The following is a 21,416-nucleotide window of genomic DNA, read 5'->3' on the forward strand; positions in this document are numbered from 1 at the left end:
TGCCTGCAGACACACCACCGATTCTTCATGTGAAGCCGTTCCTGTCTGTGCACTTTCTCCCTCTGGATGGACCTACTTTCTGCTGATCTGCAGCCCAAATTTAAGGCTATGTCAGTCCTCGCTTATGACTAAAATGTGGGATGCCATTTATTTATTTATATAAAGTATTTGGAGGCTTTAACTCAAGAGCACCATAGAAACTGGGCTGGTATTGTAGTCGGGGCTTTTATTCAGATTGTCTGATGCGCTGCGGATGCCGCCTGCCTTTGTGTGCTCCAGCCACATGTTTATCCCGACGCTGCCTTTGTGTTCCCTATTTGACATATTTTACTGTAAATAAAGAGAGACACTGTGTTGCAGCTGTATCCACTGTGACATTTGACTCTCTGCTGAATGATTGCATTGTGCTGTGTGCTTTGAAAACATTATCTCTTTTAAGAAATAATCTAGTCCTTTAATAGTTTCCTGCATGTGCCTGTATCCTTTGCACATCCAGAGAGCTCAGGTGTTCGCTCACCTCTGTCAAACCTCAGCCAGAGCAGCTCCTGCTGTACTGGTGAGGGTAAAAGTGCCTTGGATACCAGGTCTTGGCACTGCTCAATTCCCATTTTGCCTGGTCTTTTTAGCTGCACACTCTGATCAGATTGTGCAGTATGGCTTTTTCTGGGACATGAGCCTTTTGCCACATTTCTTAGATATTATGCAGCATCTCTTAATTAGGTCTATATCTGTTATATATTCTTTATTATAGGTTGACTCTTACTGGCTGCTCTACAATTATGGTGATCTTCCCTCTGCTGCCTGGTAATGGGTGGTACTCTCAGGTTTTTTTATGTGTTGAAGATGCTCCTCTTTTTGATTTTAGAAAGTATAAATCCTTACTGAGGTTGGCTTTCTCAAAGCAGGCCTGATTAATTGGGTGCTTAACTCCCACAGTCCTTGTTTAACATCCCTTTTATGAAGTTTGTATTTTTGCCTTTACACAATTGTGCCATTTTTATGTAACTTGTAATTGCAAACTGATTCTGAAACACTTTCACAATAATTCACTATATTTAGAAATTTGTAGGGGTTTGCTCTAAGCATTCAATCTATAACTGTAGGCTGGTAGTCCTGCCTGCATTTTCCAGAGAATGGCCAATCAGTTTCCTATAAAGCTGCCAGGGTGGGACTATCTCAGATGTCACTATCGTTCTGGATAGCATCTTCCTGAAAGTCATCAAACTTTAAAAACTATGTTCACTGTGCATGCATGTGGCAGAAGAGAGCAGAGCAAAATGAAACTAACATCTTGAGTTAGCCGGCAGGAAAAGCAAGTGTATCAGTTTCCCCCAGAAAAGGAGCTCACTGAAACCAACACTGGTGTGTTTGAGGAGAAGCGTGGCAGTGAGTGCAGGGCACGGACCACCACAGATCAGAGCTCGGTGCCTCCCTGTCAGCCTCGTGGGGCTTGGATGGCAAATCTGATGGAGGAGGTGGCGGATGCTTCCACCAGCAAATCCTGTTTTCAGACAAGCCTTGCTGAGCTCGGGGGGCTCCTCTGCATCTCAGGACTGGTTCCCTCTCACCAGCAGCTGCGTTGTGTGTAGTATAGGATCTGTGTCATGCATAATATAGAACAATGACATTCCCAAAAGGGGTTACAAGCAGAGAATCCAGCATCCAAATTGTCCCAGCGACCTGATGAGACATGGACGTCATTCGGAGCTGCGGGAGGGCTCTTGATTCTCTCCTGGAGAGAACAGCTCTGCACTTTGGCAGTCTTGGCTTTGTGCTTTTATTAAAATTCCCCAGAATAAAAAGAAAAAGCATCTGTGAGGGAACAAGATTGATAAGAGATTCAAAATATATTTTTATTGCATTCTTAAATTACCATAATTAAATTAAATTATTAAATGTATTTTTATTAAATTAGCACACAGGCTGGTGTCACTTGTCTTAAATATTTTAATAAAGCCTGTGAAATCTTCCCTTGTTATTAGAGCTCTTGCAATGTATCTATTTTAATGAAAATAAGACCTTAAGTTCTGGTGTTGGGAAGAGAGCCTGGATGGGTGAACTCTGGATTTCTCTGGGGGCCCAGCATGGTTATGGGGTTTTCTTTGTACAAGAGTGGCTGCACATAAACTCCATGTACATATATCTGGAGGAGATGCACAAATGATGTGTTGTGACAATAGAGCAGTAAGGCATTTAGGCACATGTTGGAAAACTCTGGAGCAGAGATGTACTTACAGAGCAGGGCCTAGAGGAGATCTGTGTATTGCAGGGTTTGAAGATCACAGAGAGGGATGAATTAATAATTATATATGTGTGTGCTACATTTAAAGACAGATTTATGTATGTGATTCATTTTTTTCTGTCAAACCTACCTTTCCACTTTCTTTATCTCTAGCTATAAACTGGATATTTCTCAACACATGCCACCATGGAAGGTGGTGTTTTAAGGATGCTGCTGCTTTTGCAACAGCAGTAGGAGTGAACTTGAACCACTTTCATGGGAGGGACTGAGGATGCTCAGGCCAGGGCTCCTCACCAGGTAGAGCCTTGCCAATAACCTTCTCACTGACTCCCTGGCAACAGAAAAGATAAAAAAAAAATTAAAATGAAAATTAATAAATATCTTGATTACTTTAAGAAATTAGGAAATGTTTTTTGATTGTATGATTTAAAGTTATTTTTTAAAAATGTAGAAAATGTAGGAATAGAGGGCTGGATGGCAAAGGGGCTTTGGGTGGCGATGGGGCTTGGGGATCACTTGCTGAGTGGAAAGTGTAAAACTAAGATTGAAATCCCCTCTTTGCTTGATTGCACGGGGATTTGAATTTGGGTCTCTGAACTCCTCTGAGAGTGCCCAACCGCCAGCACATTCTGGGATGAGAATCTGTCCTGCTGAAGCTGTTCTGCTTTGTAAGAATAATTAAATATTCATTGGGCCAGTGAGAGAACAGAAACAAGTTGATAGCCTGGGGATTAAGCCTCTCCAATAAGACAAGGATGCAGAAGTAATTCAGTTCCTGATCCTACTCTGATGCTGAATGGATATGAATCTAGGGTCACACTGACCAAATTTACCATGATCCTGTGTTTTTCAATATATCTGTGTCACAACATTTTTCTCTCATTGTCAACCTTCCTTATTTCTTTATAGAAACTGTTACCACATTGGCTTTTATAGTGGTAAATCTATGTTCAACTGGAGTTATCCCCATTTTTATTTGAATCAGAATTGGGGTCATGGTCTCTTTTAGCAATCTGTCCTTGTTCCAGGATGCCTTTTGAACCCCGAGTTTGCTACTTAATGCAGTAGGGTGGAGGAAGCATATTTTGATTATAGGGGTGTTGCAGGAAACATTTTTTACTGTGTGTCCAGTCTGTGGTGGTAATCTGGAATTGAACAGTAGGAGGGAACTGTAAACCTTTAATATTACATTAATAAACCAAATAGTTGCTGTCAAACCTTAAGAAAACAGAAAATCAGCACTAAATATCTATTCAAATGTGATGCCGCACTAAGAAAAATTTTTACAGTTCTATACTGAACTCACCTGATTAAATGACAAACTCATTCCTGAATTGCTTTGGCTTCTTTTGGTGTGGGGAAAAAAGAAAAAAGGAAGATGTTTTCCAGATGGAGCTTACTAGGAAGAAAGCAGTGCGTATACCCAGCCCCCTGCACCCCTGTTTGATGCGAGCCCACAGGCTGGGCACAGCGCTACATCTTCACCACTGCCCTGGGGCCTGGCTTCAGCACCTTCCTCTGACAGGGCTATCTTCACAGGATCTTAGCAAAAGCCATTCCTTTCATTCAGGACACCTTCTCTTTTGACGTCCAGATGTACAACTGGGCTCTCCTGATGGCCAATCACGTGTGGGGGTGAGGATGCTTGAAGAGACAGTTCCTCATGTGCTGCTTAGGGCAGAGTAAATGAAATGCTGAGTGCACCTTGTTCTTACACGGCAGTAAAGACTCCGTGAAACGAACAAACCCTGTCTAAATGGGAAACTGATGGAGTTTTTATCTTGAGTAATTTCATTCATAACTTGGCACCAAGTGCTCCATGAGATGACAAGTTCAGATTTTTCTAGAAGCTGCCTTCCCAGTGGAGAGGTGTGGGCGATTCTAGATCCTGATAAATTTAACACCTTGGGAGAAGCAGAGTAAAGCAACTCTCCCTCCCAGCTCTGCACAAGCAGACAGCGGAGGGGTGTGTGTCTGTGTCTGTGTGTGTGTGTGTGTGTGTGTGTGTGTGTGTGCGTGCGTGTTAAAAACAGCCCGCGACTTTTCCCGCGGCCGCTGAGCCCTTCACGCTCGGGGGGGATGTCAGTGCCCCCGCCCCGGTGCAGACCAAGCCCGGCCCGGTCCGGCCCGTGTGCGCGGGGGCTGCGCTCTGCGGGCCCGGCCGCGGACCCAGCGCTGTTCGGGCCGGGCCGGAGCCGGCGGGGCGGGGGGGGCCGGGGGGGGCGGCGGCTCCGCGCGGCCGCGAGTCCGGTCCGCGGCGGCGGTCCGCGTTTTGCGGGCGGCCGCTGTATTTCCCGGGCCGTCCATGGCTCGGTGCTGTTGGCTCTCTCTCCGTCTGATCGGCGCAGGCTGCGCGGGGCTCCCTACGGGATCAGAGCGCTCCCCCGCCGGGACTCCACTCCTCACATCCTCCTGCTGGGACTCAGCTACATTTCCAGCCAAGCCTGGCTTTATTATGTGTGTCTGCACTGCAGCCCCAGCAGCAAGATCAGGAGGAGGAAAAGGAGCCAGGACAAAGAAAAGAGAGGGAGGCTGGCGAGAGCTAAAGAAAATAAAAACCCAGGGCAGCAGCGGCAGCAGCGGCAGCAATGAAGGCAGGAGCGGTGCCACCTTCCAGCGAATAATCCATGGAGGCAGCTAGCGGCCCCGGCATCGATGCAAAGAAGCACTTACCTTGTTCCGCGAAGTGCGTGCGTGCAGGGGAAGGCGGCGGCGAGCGCGGCCGGCCGCGGGGAGCCCACCCGCCCGCCCGCCCAGCTCCAGCTCCGCGCCGCGCACGGCCGGCCGCGCCGCGCCGGGGACACGGGGCGGCCGCCCCTCGGCCCCCGCCGCCAGCATAAAAAAGGACTCGTCGCCCTCCCCGGTCAGCGGCGGGGGCGAGGAAGGGAGAGGCAGCCGGGCGCGAGCGGGCAGAGAGGGAGGGAGGGGGCCGAGCGCGGCCGAGGGAGGATTTAGGAAAATCGCAACAAGGTCGCACCCCCGGAGCGCCCCGGATTGCCGGGGCCGGAGCTCCTCGTGGGTTTAGACACAGAGTTTTCGCCGCGCGCCCTCCCCCACCCCACAGCCAGGGACCCCGCACAGGGCTCTGCTGCTTGCTTTTTTTTTTTTTTTCCTTTTTTGAAAAAAAAAAAAAAAGATTTTTTTGAAAGTGCGAGCCGGACTGAGCCGCAGGGCGCCTGCAAACTTTAAAGAGAACAAAAAGGCGGGTGGGGGCGCGGGCCGGACTCTCTTTGCGTCGGTAGAATTTGCACATCCAAGCGGGGGGAGGGAAGGAAGGAACAAAAAAAGCCCCAAAAACCCAAACCAAAAAAAGAAAAAAATAGAAGGAAAAAAAAAATATTGCAACTGTTGCTCCCGCGATTTTTCTTTTTTTTTTTTTTTTCTTCTTTCTTTCTTTTTTATTTTTTTTTTTCTTTTTTTTTTTTTTTTTTTAAATTTTTTTTCCCCGGGGGAAGGTGCCCGAGGGGGTGGAAAGAGAAGTTGAACTTGCCGCATTGCAACAGGCGAAAGAAGTGAGAAAATCAAATAATCGATCCCGCTGCTGCCGCTTCGCCTCACAAAGTTTGGAGGTGCGGGGGGCGGGGGGGCGAGAGAGAAGGCAGAGAGAGGAAGAGAAGGAAGGGACAGGAGGAAGACGAGGAGGAGGAGGACGAGCCACGGCGCCCGGACATGTCCAGGAGGAAGCAAGCCAAGCCCCGCTCGGTGAAAGGTAAGGCATCCTCCGCCGGCCCCCGCCGCCGCCGCCCGGCCCCGGGCAGCCGCCGCCGCCTCCGCCGCCTCGACGCGGCCAATCAGGGCCGGGGCCCGGCTTGGCGGGGATTGCGAATCCCCCCCCGGTACGGGCTGCTGGTGGCGGAGACCCCCCCGGAGCCGACGGCGTCTCCCCACGCGGGGCATCCGCCCGCCCGCCGTCCGTTCCGGGGCTGCGTGGGTACCGCGGTGCCGGCCGAGACTCGCCGGCGACACGTGTCGCGATAATTGATGAAAGAAGCCGGTGGCATCGTTGAGGCGGGGAGGGAGGAAAGTTTCGCGGTGATGCTCGGGTGCGGTGGCGCATCTGCGGGCAGGGGAAGGGAGGAATGAGCTCACTCGTGTTTTAGCCGGTTAGCCCGAAATTAATGTTCCTTTATGATTGGGAATAGTAGCGCCGTCTGTTTGCTCCTTCTGTCCAATGCGCGTAAGGGTGGTGAAAGAAGGGGAGAATTAAACACGATTTGATAGATAGGGGTTGAGAATTTGCTTGGGCTTGAAGAAACAATGACCAAATTTAGTAATGGCTTTATGAATAAAGGTTACACATTAAAATACGAGCATCCTTCTCCATGCCCAGCGGAGCGGGGTTTAAAATCTCCTGTTTACCTCCATAAGAAAACAGCTGCTGGAGAAACGTAAAGGGAGGGCCGGGACCAACCCTGCGCCGTACTGCACGCCTTGCCAGCTTTTTGACTTTTAAGTGAATTGGTGCGAGAGAGAAGGCGTGATTCCCGAAGCCTTTCGCTCCCAGCCACGAGGACGTTAGCTGATGTTGGGGAAGGTTTTATTGTCCTCTGCACAAAGCAGAAGTCGCAAACTCAGTGGACCGGAGGCTTTGTTGTAGAAGCACAAAAGGATCAGAACTTTGGATGCCCAGAAGATGAAACAAAAAGTCCAAAGCTTTTGTAATTAAATAACTCTTGAGTGAACAAAATTAACATGCAGTTAAATCTACCAGCTAAAGAGCAAATTGAAAACCCATCCAGGCCCTTTTTTTAAATTTTATTTTCAAAATATTCATTCTTTAATAGATGATTGAAATGTAAGTTGTATGTGCTTCAAATGTTTATCAAGTTTTTGTAAAGTCGGTCCTTCATCTTTGTAACAACATTTTTGTAACAATCGTTTTTCCCCAAACTAAGAGCACCTTTTAGCACTGTGCTGTGGGGCAGGTTTGCAGCATGGCATTGTGACCCTCTGCAATCCCGGACAATCTGCTAAAGGAGCTACTTCAGTAATTGGTTACAGTCTCTCCGCAGAAGAAAGGGCAGAGATAGAGCTATTTCTAGGGGATACTCTGAAATACATTGTTTGAAACTGAAAGAATCGCAGTTTGAGAACAGTGGAGCAGGCCTTGGGTCATGACTTCTCTCGGATAAGGGGATCACATTTAGTGGCCAGGCCTCTGGAGTTTAAAATATTTTCCTGTGCTAAAGTGCCACATTTAACATTCAGGAAACTGTTCTATGCCAGTGCAAACAGTGTTTGCTCTAGAAGCTCATTTAGTAAACCTTGACATCTTGTGACATACAATGTTAGATATTTACCATTTATTACTCTTTTGTTTTCTTCCTCATTACTTTTAGGCATCAATATTTCTTGCAAGTGATTGATACGTTATAATGAAATTTTGACTCTAATTCTGACATAGGACTGATCACTATTTACATGATCACTTTTATGAATTAAAGCAGGTAGCTTACTGGCAAGTCATAGCTGAGGAACATTATCCCTATAATGTAGAAATATCTAGAAGGTCTTTGCAACAGTGAGCTGGATGAAGCCCAGTTTTTAAAGATTCTAAATATTTCTGAGGTCTCTAGGCACAAAAAAATGTTGTTTCCAGCTTCAGCATAAACTGGATGTAAATTACAGGTCTTAGCTTGAGCTGCCTAATGGGGAGCCTAAGAATGAGCTGAATCTGGGTGAAATTCTGGATAATAGGAGGCAGCTCATATGTGCATGTAGGATAAAGATATTCTTAATTTCTTTCTATTCACACATATCTTCTGCTTGTAAAAAGTCCGTTGTATACATTTTGTGGTCTAGGGAGCTGGCAACCCAGTAGATTGCCACAGTTCATGTTTCCATGGAAATAATTGAGATGTAATAAATAAAGGCATTCTGAGGTCATAGGTTTCCCAATTCAACTGAGAAGAAAACAAGCATAAATTATGTGGATATATGTGTGGCATTTAGGACTTAAAATAATTCAAAATTTTTCTTTTTTTCCATCTTTTATTTCATTTTATGTAGCAACTTTGCTATTTATTAACCACTATGAGATTTGTGTATGCTTTTTCATTCAGAAAGATTATGCACTAAAATAGGATCGGTCTGTGACTGTGATGAAAGGGATTATTCTGCATGCAAAAAGCAAGTTGCCTGCACTTTAGGTGGGAGCAATGCTGACTTTAAAGAAGGGATTTACTTTGACAGAAGTATTGCAGGTTGACAAGTCTTAGATGCACGTTATTGAAAATGAAGTGATAGCAAACCCAAAGTGGATGCCAGCACAGCTGCAGGTCAGGTGGCCCCTGTGCTGTATTGTCAGGTCTCAGGTTCAGCCTGGCAGAAACTTAGAGTAATTCCTGCAGCTGTAACTCCAGCAGTAGTCCTGGGCTTCCCCCTGACATGAGATTTATGATTTGCAATACAATTTACTGATTCATTTGGACCATTAGTTTGTGCAAACTTAAAGATACTAATCCTCTAGCTGATGGTTAGGGACAATGTTGGCTTAAAGGAAGGTGGTTTCACATCAGTGAGAATGGAATAAAAGTGTGAGTATTGAGTCTTTGCTGGTTCCCAAAATAAACACTTAAGGGAGAGTGTGGTGATAGTAGTGATGGAGTAAAATACTTACTGAAGCTTTACTTCACATCACAGATGAAGCCCATGAAGGTAATTTTCCTCAGCACAGGCCCTTGCCCTGCTCCAGTAACCTCAACTGCTGAGCTTTTTCAGTTCTCTGTAAGGAAGAGTTATACCTTACTCAGTGTTGTTAAAACCATGTGGACCTGAACCCCAGAACATAACACAGCTGTCACTCTCAAAGCACTCTGTCTTGTCCCCCATTACAGCTGATATTAACACCGGTGTCCTTAAAAGTTCATTTGGTGCTGGCTGCTGTAGGGAGAGGGGGGCACTCAGGCCACTCAAGGGGCTGAAGAGGACAGGTCTTCCTTCTCCCCCTTGGTCAAACTGCAGCTTCTCATGCTTGGAGGTGGTTCTGGAAGGAGCAGTGCTGAGATGCGGGTAACAGCAACCCGGGGATTTCCAGTCCCATGTAATGGTAATTGAGGCATTACAGGACTGCCATTTGTGGGACTGGGCTCACATTGGCACAAGGTTTTAAGCATCAGATGCACTTTGGCTGCTGAATTTGACAGTTCTGCAAATTGCTGTCAGCTTGCGGGGGTATTTTGTGCATAAACATGCTAGCTGATAATCAAACTGTTTTGCAAAAGAATGCACTAATTAACTCTAGATTTGTTATCCTACTTGAAGTTGCAGAATTGCTGTCATATTTTTTTGCCTTCTGTTGGCAAAAAATGCTGATAGAAACTTTTGATTCACACCCTACCTGCCTCATTTGTGTCAGTCAAGAAGAGAAAAGGGGGTTTGCTCATTACTTCGTTATCTCCAAAGTAAATAAAAATACTTCAACCATTTGCTGAGTTCCAATTAGTTGATTGCTATGAATGATCTTCTTTAAAGGAATGCTGTTTTACCTATCTGCTCATACAAAGGTTTGATTTTGAATGTCTTGTGAAAAGGATTCTCTTTGTCTTGATTGATGTCAAGAATAAAAGCATGATGGTAATATCCCTTTGAAAGCTATTGTATTGTCAGCTCTGGCTGACAGCAGGAGGCCCTCCTAGTGCTATAGATTAGCGCTGTGAAAACACTGACATTTTCTTTGTTATATTGCTGTTGTTCTGCTTGCAAAGTCAATTATACAATGTCGGAGCTCAGTTACAGAGTTGACTGTGGAAGTAACAATGTCTTTCATACTTGTCTTAAAGATATAATTTTCCTTTTTTCCCAGTTGATAAAGAAGAACCTGAAGGTACTGGAACAGTACATTCTACAAATTAAATTTTGACAAGTATAAGCATAATTGCCAAATACAAGAGACTTGTGCGATTATCCTTTAATTTTACAGTTCATTCAAGTTTCGGTGGAATTTTATTGATACAGTGAAAGCAGCAGCTAAAATTGATAAAACTCATATCAAATAAGATTACGCTCTTGATTGTTCTTTATCAAGTGTAGCTTTTGGGGGATTAGGAATAATTGGAGATGTTGGTGTTTCATTGTGGGGCTGGTGCCCTGAGAGCGTTTGAATCCATGCAGTATTCCGAGCACTGCCTTCAGGGATTAGCCTGCAGTTTTTAATTTTTGCCTGTGTATTTTGCTACAAGCCTAGCAGCATTCTCCTCTGAACTCCACAAGTCCCATTTTCCTTCCTTTCTCTCCCTCTGGTATGCTCTCCTGGACGGGATCTAGGTGGTATTTAACTGGTTTTACTGATTGAAACTCCTGCCTGTGTGCAAACACCTTTTAATTGCGGCCTGTTCCCATTGGTCTCAGTGAATATAACGAATAAACGTGGCCAAAAATTGAAAAGAGTGGGAGAGGTAATACAAAACGTTTAAATATAAATGGGAAGAAAATAGAATTCTCATATTTTTTAGTGATGCTGTGTCTAAAGCCAAAAGAACAACTGCCATTATACAGTTCTTTGAGAATTCTTCCTATATTTTTATTCAAAAATATTTGTGTACAATCAGTGCAAGTTAAAGAACATCATTCACTGCTGAATTGCTTCGGATGACACATGCAAAAAAAAATAATCAGAGACCTCTTGTAGGACATTAATTGTAGGATTTCTAAATTACTATTATAAACTAATAGAGTAACAAAAGATTCTACAGTTACCAGTAATTTGTCAGGATTTATTTTGTTTTTCTTCAATAATTGAAAATTAATGTCTTGAAGTGAAAGCAGATGTTCATGCCATCCTCTGAATTGGATATAAAAATGATGTTTTGTAGATGCGTTAAGCTTGTGTAAATACAGATTGTCTTATCATAGATGTGGCTTTGGCTTGGTTTTATCTATTGTTTGGTGCCAAATTAACTTTTAGGTTAAACGTGGATAAGTGGTTTAAGCTTGGTTAAATTAACTAAATTGAATGCTTGAGGTGGTACTCAGTGATCAGTTACTACAGCAAAGATTTTAAAAACCCTACTTCACCTGCTGGTTTTGTGAATGAGACTTTCTCATACTGTAGAATTAATATTTACTTCTGTTTGATAAGTGCACTTGTAATTGTTTACTTGGTTATTTTTATTGAATTGGTTAATTTTTATCTTGCTTTCCAATTCCAGTTTGTGAAATCAGTTTTCGATGATTACAACACTTGAAAAATGCAAACCACAGTTTTTTGGAAAAAGAAATAATCTCCCGGTCTCATGCGTCATATGTATTATAATATTCTCTTACACAAAAGATTATTAATTACCCACAATAATTGGACTGTCTTATAAAATGCCTATATCAGGTCCTCATCACTCCATCAATGTTCTCCGTGAATGCCTCTAAAAAAGCGTGGCTATTATATTCCCTTGTATCCTAGTAAATGTGCTGGAGAAATGAAATATTGCTAATATAAAACCTATTAGAGACTCCTGCTAAATCTTGACAGACAAATGGTGATGGAAGGGAGGGCCTGGCTTTGGTGCGTGCGTTGGTGGACATGGACGCAGAGAGTGTGAGTGGGAGCTGGAGCCAAGTGAGGACCAGCTCTGAGCTCTGTGCGCATTTATTCCACATACTTTTAGAGCCCAGCAGTAGATTCTCATGCAATTTCTTTCCTGATGTCCACTAGTAAATAGAGAGAAGCTAGTTCCTTTTTCTTTTAGACAAATAAGGTGGTGCGAGTTTTAAGTATTACATCTTCTTGACAACACCCAGATGTATATATATGTGCAGCAGTGAATTATGGTGGCTCATTGGAGTCAAATTATTCTGGGGAGTAGAAGGATGTGCAGGGACTAAAAGGTCTCTTGTGACATTTCTAGCTACAGAAGGCTCAGGCTTCAACCTCTTGCAAGTTTTCAAAAATGTAAACAAAGGGACCCGATGGTGTTGGAAATTGGGTGCTGCCATTTGGAAGGGGCTCACAGATCTTGTGGTACTGTGGGATGGCATTAGCTTTCCACAGAACGACTTTGGGTGGCACTGCAATACCCATCTGAATCTAGCCGTAGGCACCTTCATTATATTGTTTGCATTTGCTTAGAAAGAAAACCTTTTCCTTTCTAGCCACAGATTAGGCAACAGAAAGACCAATTGGTAGAGCTTGTAAATGCCACTTGTTAATCATATGCAGTACAATTAGTAATTTTTTCCCTCTTTCCCCTTGAATGTATTGTCAACTTTTTAGCTTTTTTATGTAATTGAAATATGCCCTTTTGTTACCTGGGCATGAATTATTTTTGAAATGTTGTCATTACCCACCCTGCTGTGAGGTTTATCTCTTCTGTTCATCCTAATTAAATAAAACATACTGTTGTTCGCTGGTCTCGTGTTGAAGTGAATTACCTGCCTGAAGGCTCGAGCTGGTGTTGGGGCTCACTTCTTGTTGCAGCAGCAGCCGTTGACTAACACATTTACTTTTAGATTTTCATTTCAAAGGGCTCAGTTTGTGCAGTGTGACAGGTGAATGGTGAATGCTTTACAGGACTTTCAAGAGCTGAGCAAACAGTAAAGGACTTATTGCTACTGCAGCTTTGTGGCAAGTACAAATGTAAGGCAGCCTTTGTGGCAGTGAAGTGTTTCCTTTGCTGGATAGAGGCCACTCAGGAGACCTGAAGGGCTCACTTGGGTATGCTGAAGGTGAAATAATCTCAGTCGTGATCTCATTTAAACCCACCCTACCTGTGTGTTCTCATGGGCAATTTCTAGTAGGGTTGATCTTGTCTCTCTTTGTAGCATCACCCACAGTCATGTTCTCCTTGAGTCTGGCACTGATAACGAAGGCTGCTTCAGAAGTGTAACAGTTGGAGTTTCTTTACACAGAAGTTATTTCTAGTTCATATTAGAGAATGTAAACAATGCATTCAGGTTTTAAAGTGAAGCAGAGGGAAAGATCCCTGCTTGTAGAGAAACAGTTTGTTTAAGCCTCTGATAGCACTGCAGAAAATGCCTTGCTCACTAGTGAAATCCTGTTATGAGTAAAAGTACAAGAATTAACAAGTCGCTGTACTCTGGTCTCTGTTGGCTCGTGCTAGGCTCTGGAGGTTTGGTCAAATGTGGCCTAATTCTGCTTTCCAAATATTAAAAAAAATTACACAGAGGGCAAAAAGACAAGTTCTTAATATGCATATCCTGGGAAAATCCTAAACCAGTATTTTTACCCCCTCCAGTCCCAAGGCTAATCAAAATTCCTTTGTTTCCACATCTACCATTAAAATATATGCCTCCCTTGGTTGCCTGCTGACTGTACAAGTTTAACCACTCAATCGATTGGACTCACAAAAGCTGTTACTGGGTTTACGTAGTATTTGCCTACGGATAATTTAGAGACTGGGATGAGGGTCCAGGCACCGTTCACCAGGACTGCTACTTAAATTTGCGCCTCTGTTCATTTCTTGATGATCCTCACCTGGCCAAGATGAGATTTTTCTGGGTTACTACTGAGGCAGGTTAGCCAAGCATCCACCTGCTGATTGCTGGAACTTGCTTCACATAGTGGGCATCTGAGTGGTAATGAGGATAATGTTAATGAAGGCAGACTTGCCATGTGCTTTGAAAAGAGAGTGGTGCAATGTAGAGGTGAAGTGCTTTGCTGGGTGGGCATCTGTTTTTGTTGTCTTTAGAGTGGGTACATTTTTTTCTCTTTGACAGCAGTTGGGGCTGGACTGTATGTTTAAGTGCAAGTCTAAGCTCTCTGAGTTAGCTCTGTTAGTTGAGGTTTGTGTTGGAAGACAGTGGGTAGGCTTCTATCAGCTGTAGGGTGGAGGCTCTGTCTTATGTTTGTGGTAGTGTTTCTTATATGCCTTGGTGGGGATTGGATTTCAGTATTATTCTTTGCACTGCAATTGAAAGAGGAAAAGCAGCAAAGAGATTTGATGGGAGTAGTCATTCAGTATCTAATGCTGGAGAGCATCTCCTGGTCCTTCTGCTGACTCTGAGATTGCTGCTGGGAGGATTTCCAGGGGAGCACTGGGAAAGTTTAAGGTGCAGAAGATGCAGTAGGGCTGTGGGAGTTCCTAGATGGCACTGGGGAAACCCACGAGACCTGGGTTGTGTTTAACACCTGTCACTGTAAGCAGGTACAGGTTTACATGAGAGAAAGTGACTGTGATTCTGATTCTTTCAATTTCCTGTCTGAAAAAATGGGAAACTAAAAGGAGGTAGAGAAAAAACATGGTAGAAGGCTGAATTTCATAATTTGGGAAGTGGAAATGCTAAACAGAGAGAGAAATAAAATAGGGAAAATAGGAAATTTGTTGTTGCTGTTTGGTTATGGAGGGTGCCTGATGATTAGGTGCAAAGCTCTGGCACAGAGGTTGACTTATCCGAAGCCATGTCTATATTATTTGTAAGTCTAAATCTAAAGATTAAGAGAAGGAACAGACCTGAAAAATTACTCTAGCTCCATAGAAAAGTGTATGACTATGCATAAGCAGAAAAAAAACCCACAAGACATAAAATAGCTTTTCTGCTCTTATTAGACAGTGGCAGCGCTGTCCTGCCTGGAGGAGTGCATTTGTTGTGGTACATAGTTATTTTCTGCTTAATAGAGAGATATTTGAGGACAAGTGTGATTGCAGTTATTAGTTCTTGGCATTTTAACCAACTTAGGATCACGGCAGATCTGAACTTGGCCTGTGAGGACTCACAATTGTTCAAGGTTTTGCAGGGAAGGGGAGATCAGGTTGGTAACTGGAAAAATAGGCTTTCAACACTTACTGTGGGACTATACACAAATACATACAGTATATAATGTGGGTTCATGTGTAAATGAAAGCTTAGAGTAATAGATAATAGCTTTTGTTGGGCCAACTAACATGGTTGCAAAATGCAATAAAGTTTTTTCTGATGAGCAAGCCTGCCTGCTGTACTGAAAAAAGCAGCAGCATTCTTGCTCTTTTGCTTGATAGGTAAACGTAGCTTTGTTTTAATTTACTTATTCAAGCTATTACTCAGCTTTCTGTTGCTTCATTAGAATACTCACATGAGTAAAGAGATACTGGATTACATAGTAATGCCAAGCTCGTGTATTATTTATTGCTGAATTCTGTGGATGCATTTAGGTCAGGTAATTTGCTCACGGACTCCTTTATTTCTAGGAAAATGGCATGCCTTGCCCTTCATAATTTCTTTGCTTTTACTGACCAGCCTGTTCCCCCAGAGGGCATGTGGGATGTGGCAGACTGTTGAAAATACTGGGATGGGGAAGCAGAGAAGGAGGGCTGTGTTATTGCACCTTATTTATGTTTATACTAGACCTAAATAGAAAAAGATGGTGTGTTTTTGGCAGGGATACTTTGTGGAGGATGTAATAGGCAACTCTGGGTGCCAAAGTTGTTGCCTCAAAGATTTATTTATTTATTTTATTTATTTTTTTTTTTTTAAAGATAAGGAAGTACTTTGATCTGTCTCTGAGCATACTTGAAGAGGATGGTACAATGCATTATGAGCCCTTTTATAATGAAACTGAGTGCTTGCATTTGGATCATGTACTGAGTTTTGTCCACTGACCTGATTCCTATCATTTCAAGGGTGTTTTCTTTACTAATTTCTTTCCTGCTTGATAACAGATAAGGGATATTTGTTTCAGAACTCCTATTTGATTTATTTTGATTACTATTTTTGGTCTCAAATAAACATTTAACAGAGCTTCTTTTTTTCATTCTTCTCAATATAAGCAAATTCAGTAATAAGCCTGAACTTAAAGGTGAGGGTCTGAAAAAGCCCACCCTGAGAGATGCTTGGCAGAGATGTGGTGTGCCTGGTTTGCAGAGCCCCGAGGGTGCTGTGGAGGGGGAGCTGCTGGCCCTGCCTGCAGAGCTGCCAGGCTGCACAGCCGGGTGTCCCTGGCTGCAGCAGGAGCTGCTGCTCAGGGGCCTGGGGGGACAAACCCCCTGCAATTGGCAGAAAGATGCTGCTTTGGTGGTGGGGCTGTTGGTGTTACACAGGCAGATAGCTCACAAATGGCTGCTCTGACATGCACCAGGAATTCTCCCAAAGACAAAATGCATATTTTTATAAAGAGCTATCTGAGCTATGATTTTCCTCCTTACCAGTGGGTCTGTATTCAAAATGTGTCTCCAAAGAAAGTGCATAGAAAAATGAGCTTTTAATTTGTCACCTGCTGCTGTACCACCCTGTCTTCCTTGAGATGCCAAGCTGTAAATGAGGTTTTTGTATCCCTGCACACGGCCATCCAAGAAATGTTCTGTCTGTCGTAGCAGTCAGTGGCACAGCTGAAGACATCAGACTAGTGGCTTAAAACCTGCTGCGGTCTGATTGGTGTGAGCAAAGCCAATGTGGTGCAAAACTTGAGCAAACAAAAAGGCAAGGCAGAGAAATTGCTGTCTTCAGTGGCTTTTGAGGTTCTGGATGCCTCCAGAGCAGGGGCTGCTAAAACCTTTCTGTCCCACAGTGTCAAGGTAAAAGGAAGCAAAATTGTTTCTTTATGCTGTCCCTTAGAGTGCCCTTGGAAAAACTCCTTTTAAATGAACCTTAGAAATGCAATACTGTTTTTGCAGGTCTTATTTGGGAGAATGGAGTCCTGCCTGGCTGCACATGGTCTCTTCCACCCTGCCTGTTTGGCCAAGCACTAGGGGTGGCACACATGCCTGTGTAAATTCTTGTCTCCCAGCAAACCTTAAACCACCTAATAAAAACATTTCTTGAGGTAGCCACCCAGAACTTGATTCTTAATTTATGCACAGATGATGGTGGTTTCAAGGGAAAATAGCCCAACTATGGGACAGGCAGGGAAACTGTCGTGATTATTTCTACATATCTGTAACCTAAGAAAATGTCAATGAAGTCTTGCTAGCAGCTTTGTTTCCCTTCCCATAGTGGAGCTTGGGAAGCTTTAAGTGTGTTTTGCTTTCAGGAAATACTTACAGGTAGGATTTCCTCCCCAGGTTGAAGCCCCTTTGCTTGTTTTTCCTCCTTTGAATCTTTGCTGGTTTTGCTCCTTGCAGTTAGGGAGAAGGTGACCACAACCCTGGAAGTACCTTCAGGGAAGGAAGCAGGCAGAGAAGGATGGGGCAGGATGAGCCTGCCTGCTGGGTAGTGAGCCCAGAGTCCAGCCTCAGCCACTGCCTAGCCCATGGTGGGGGCTGCTGAGGCCCTGGCAGACAGGGGATACAGTAATCCTGCTCTTTATGGGATGCTGAGGGCAGCTGGCCCCTTTAATAGGGGGAGTTTATCTGCTTCTCTCTTCTTCTTACTGTCTGCTGGCTTGACTTGATTTTCTTTTATTGGCACATCCCAACAAGTTGTTCTTCTGAAGATTTTCTTGATTTGATGTTGCCATGTTGGAAAAACACACTCACCAGGCCCTGGATTAAATGCAGTTTGCAAATTTGCATATGTTAAACACATTGTTCTGGAAGGTAGCATGGGAATGAATCCTGGTTGGTTTGAGGCTGCCATTACCTTACACTTGGACTGTGAAACTGCTTTTTGCCTCTTGGCTGCCTGACCCAGTCCCATGGCTGTACCCATTGCCGCTCCAGGTGAGGGCAAATCTGATGAGGTTATTTCTCCTTTTCTGGATCCTTGCCCTGCTGCCTTCTTAGTTTCTTTTACAGCTGATTTGACCCACCAGTCCACCAGAAAAGTAACCCTGTAGCTGTCTGCTGGCCATGCAGAGATTAGGGGTGTGTTAGGGCAGGGCAAGCCTCTTTATCAGTATCTGAGTTCTGTTGCTTTAGGTCAAACCTTTGTGGAAAGAACCTCAGCTGGGGAGGCTGGGCTGAGGTCCCTTGCATGGGTAGTGGGTGTTCATCTGTCTCTGCAGTAGTGTGATAGGCAGCTTGTGAGCCCCCTGAAAATGTGTCCCAAATGGCAGATCAATCAAATTTTCAAATCCATAGTGAAGCACAGGGTGCAAAGCCACAAGTACAGCATGGAGAAGTTCTGACAGTTATGAAGAACAGACTCAAGTTGTACAAGTGCTTAGTCTGCCATTCCTGGCACAATTGTATGTCCCAGCAGAGGTGTGAGCTGTGGAGTGCCTGGTCCTGTGCCCCTGCAGTGGCTGGATGCTGCTCCTCATCCCTCTCTGGCTGGGGGCTCCCAGCCAAGCAGGCTGCTGTGCTCTGAAAGGAATGCAAAGCAGAGAGGGAGAGCTCTCACTGTGAGGAAGGAAGAAGCACCCAGACCACAATTCAGCAGGCATCTTTCACTGCTCCTGTGCTGGTGGAAGTTGCTGGCAGCAGCCTTGCATGAGGCAGCATTGCTGGAGAACAATTTTCTTCTCTATTCTAACATAGTAGAAATAATACCACTAAGAAATTAGGTTATGTATCTCAAGGGAAAGGGAGATTTGTTATTCTGCTTTTAGCTTGCACCACAGACTGTGTCACCATGGGGCCTGCACCACCAAGTGGGTGCTTGTGTTAATCCTGGCACTTAAATGGCAGAGTTCTTTGTCACAGGCTGGTCTGTTTCCTGTGTTTGGGTGACAGGAAATACTATGGTAAATGCCAGCTTTTTTGGCTACTTTAGCCTGTTTTCTTAGGGGCAAATTTTGACTATGGTTGACTGAAATAGTACGGTGTCCCATGAACGTCATTCCTGGGCTTATAATGCCACAGTGGCTTTGTGGAGGACAAAGCCTCTGCTGCCCAAAGCACCCAGTCTCCTTGGGCACATGAAGATGGTGGCCAGCCTGGCCTCTCGAGTTGCAGCAGTGCCTTGTGCTTGTTTGTGTTCTTACTAGGATAATTCTGATACAGCAAATTTTGATGGCTTTCCCTGTTAGGAAGGGCTCCTCCTCCCCCTACCTTCCTCCTCCTTTCTACCCCATTTGCTTATTTTTAGTCACATGAAGCAAAAGAATTGGTTGTTTGCCAAGAAGAAAAAACAACAAACAAAAATCCCAAAGCAACCACAACATTGTACCTTTCCTTGCTTTTAAAAAACATTTCCTTGTAAGTGTAACTAATGATGTGGGTTTTTAGTAGAAGCCTGTGATTCAGTGTTAAAGCAATAGCACATCAAAGAATAAAAGAGACGGGTTTCTTGTGTGTTTTCCTATTTAATATTAATCTTGTTCAGATTTCAGAAAACTTTATGGTGTGAAAAGATGAAGAAATGTTATCTCTTATAAAGGAATACAGAAGAATAAGGTCATGTTTGTGCAATAGCATTGGTTGGGCTGCAGTCTGGGTTCGCAAACAACCTTACTTAAAAAATGTTTATATTTTATAAATATTTCTGCCTCTCTTTCTCTTTCATTTGCAATACCTAATGTACACTGTCTGTTCTGCTGTTAACTCCCTGATGCTGAATTCCTAAGTTTGGGCTAATAGAAAATTTGGAGGATTCTTCATTATCTGAACCTCTTGAGAAATACCAAATATGTTCCAGTAATTGTGGTGTAGTACAACAGGGAGTCACACTGGCAGTTTGTTGGAAAGGGTTTTTCCTGTAGTTATGAAAACCATACAACTATTAAAATCCCCAAAACTGAAACCGCTGGGATTACTCATATACTTACAGTTAAGCGCATGCCTAAAGGTAGATATATTCAGCATGGCATTTTTGACTGGCATTTGATTCCTAGCTTGAGAATATGAGAAAAAAACCAAACCATTCCTCAGTTGCTTCAGTCCTGTGCAGCCTTTTCGTTCTGTGCTCACATGCTGTAGTATGCTGGGCTCTGATTCATGACAGAAGCACCTGGGTTTGCTATAAAGCAAATTATTGATAATAAAGAAAAGTTTGCAAAACAGTAAGATATGCCAGGCTACTAGAAGGGACTTAGTCAGATTTTTCCCTTCCTGCCTTCTCTTCCGCCTCCTCTGCTATGGCTCTTGAAAGAATGAGAATGTCAATTTTTTTTTTTTTAATGTCAATGTTTTTTATCGCAGTTGTATGCAAAGAGGGTATAACATTTGTGCTTTGAAGGGTAGAGTGAATTTAATAAACACTGAGAGATGCTGGATAGGTGAAAGTGAAATATAACACCAATGTTATAGTTCAGGTCATAATATTTGGATTTGCTTTGTGGTTATTTCATTTTGCCTATTATAGATGATGTTTTTCTTGTTAACTCTCTTGTATCAAATGGAAAGTGATGCTTGACTTCTAGTTCCAGTACAGAGACTTTTTTCCTTGCTGTGCAGTCTCTTACTGAGAAGGTGTTGGTTGCCTTGTTCTTCTGTCCACAAGGTAGCAATAGTACCAGCTCTCTGTGTTTCTCAGTTTCTCTCTTAAAAGCTTCCTTTTATGAAATATTTTGAATCTTCTATGTGGCTTTCTCTTGGAAAGCATTGGTGTGTACTACAAGTGTACTGATATATATCACCCTAAGCAGTTAGTTAGCACACCTATTCTTCTTATGAAACTGAATGCATTTTGCACCTATGAAACTGTCTAAACAATTTGCTTTGAGCCAAAATTTGGAAATATGAAGGTTGTGGAGGGTAACTAATGGAAAAAATGGTTTTGTTACACTTCTTTAAAGAAGATTCATTTGCACTAGTATCAATATGTGGGGGAATTTAATTTTAAAACCAGCCCCAGCCACTTTGTAGAAAAATATAACGCAGTACATAAACTCATTTTAGACACTACTTATTCTACTGTGTCCCATTAGTTGATGTTTACACAGTGCTTTGAAAATGTAAAGCGCTATATAAGTGCTTATTATTACTACATTATTATTATTCTCCCTCTTGAAAAAAGACCCTCTAGGGAGAGAGAGACTTGCTCTGCATTTCTTCTGTAGTGCAGATCCCACAAGAAGTATACCCACTTGTTTTGGTTTGTACATTCTTCCCATTTCCATGCTTTTGTTAAAAAAGTACTGTGTTTTAGAGATTAGACCTTTTATTTAGTTTATGCTGGGTAGCTACAGCAATGAGAAATTATTTGAAGGCATATAAAAATCTTAAAATAGCTTTTTATTACACTGTGCAAGAAAGTGAATCACCACCCTGGCATTGGCCCCTGTGGTTTGTGGGTGCTGGGGCCCCTCTCCCAGCCTGGCACTAAGGGATAAGCAGAAGCAGGTGATGATGCCCTTTGCTGGGCTCCTTGTGGTGTTCCCTCTTCCAGTATGGGCCCAAGGGCAAAACTAGTGAGTGAAGGGAGTGCAGGAACAGTGTTAACAAAGCCTGCGAAGAATTTCCCTCCTGAAGAGAGGAAGCACTACAAG

The 21,416-nt window shown here is 43.5% G+C and overlaps 1 protein-coding gene across 3 annotated transcripts in view; it reads left to right on the top strand.

The window, feature by feature from the left end:
- Positions 1-4,508: 4,508 nt before the first annotated feature.
- The window catches only part of ZNF423 (zinc finger protein 423), a 227,824-nt gene continuing 210,916 nt past the window's right edge, over positions 4,509-21,416 (top strand). The window contains exons 1-2 of one of the 3 annotated variants that reach the window (XM_056500808.1): positions 4,509-5,105; positions 5,698-5,951. In XM_056500808.1, coding sequence (XP_056356783.1) covers positions 5,912-5,951 — 40 coding nt within the window. In that variant the 5' untranslated portion in view covers positions 4,509-5,105; positions 5,698-5,911. Of the gene's footprint in view, positions 5,952-21,416 lie in introns of all 3 variants that reach the window. The other 2 variants (XM_056500807.1, XM_056500809.1) reach the window with 2 other exon arrangements.

Source organism: Oenanthe melanoleuca, chromosome 11, assembly GCF_029582105.1.
Source record: "Oenanthe melanoleuca isolate GR-GAL-2019-014 chromosome 11, OMel1.0, whole genome shotgun sequence".
In the NCBI taxonomy this organism is placed as follows: Eukaryota; Metazoa; Chordata; class Aves; order Passeriformes; family Muscicapidae; genus Oenanthe; species Oenanthe melanoleuca.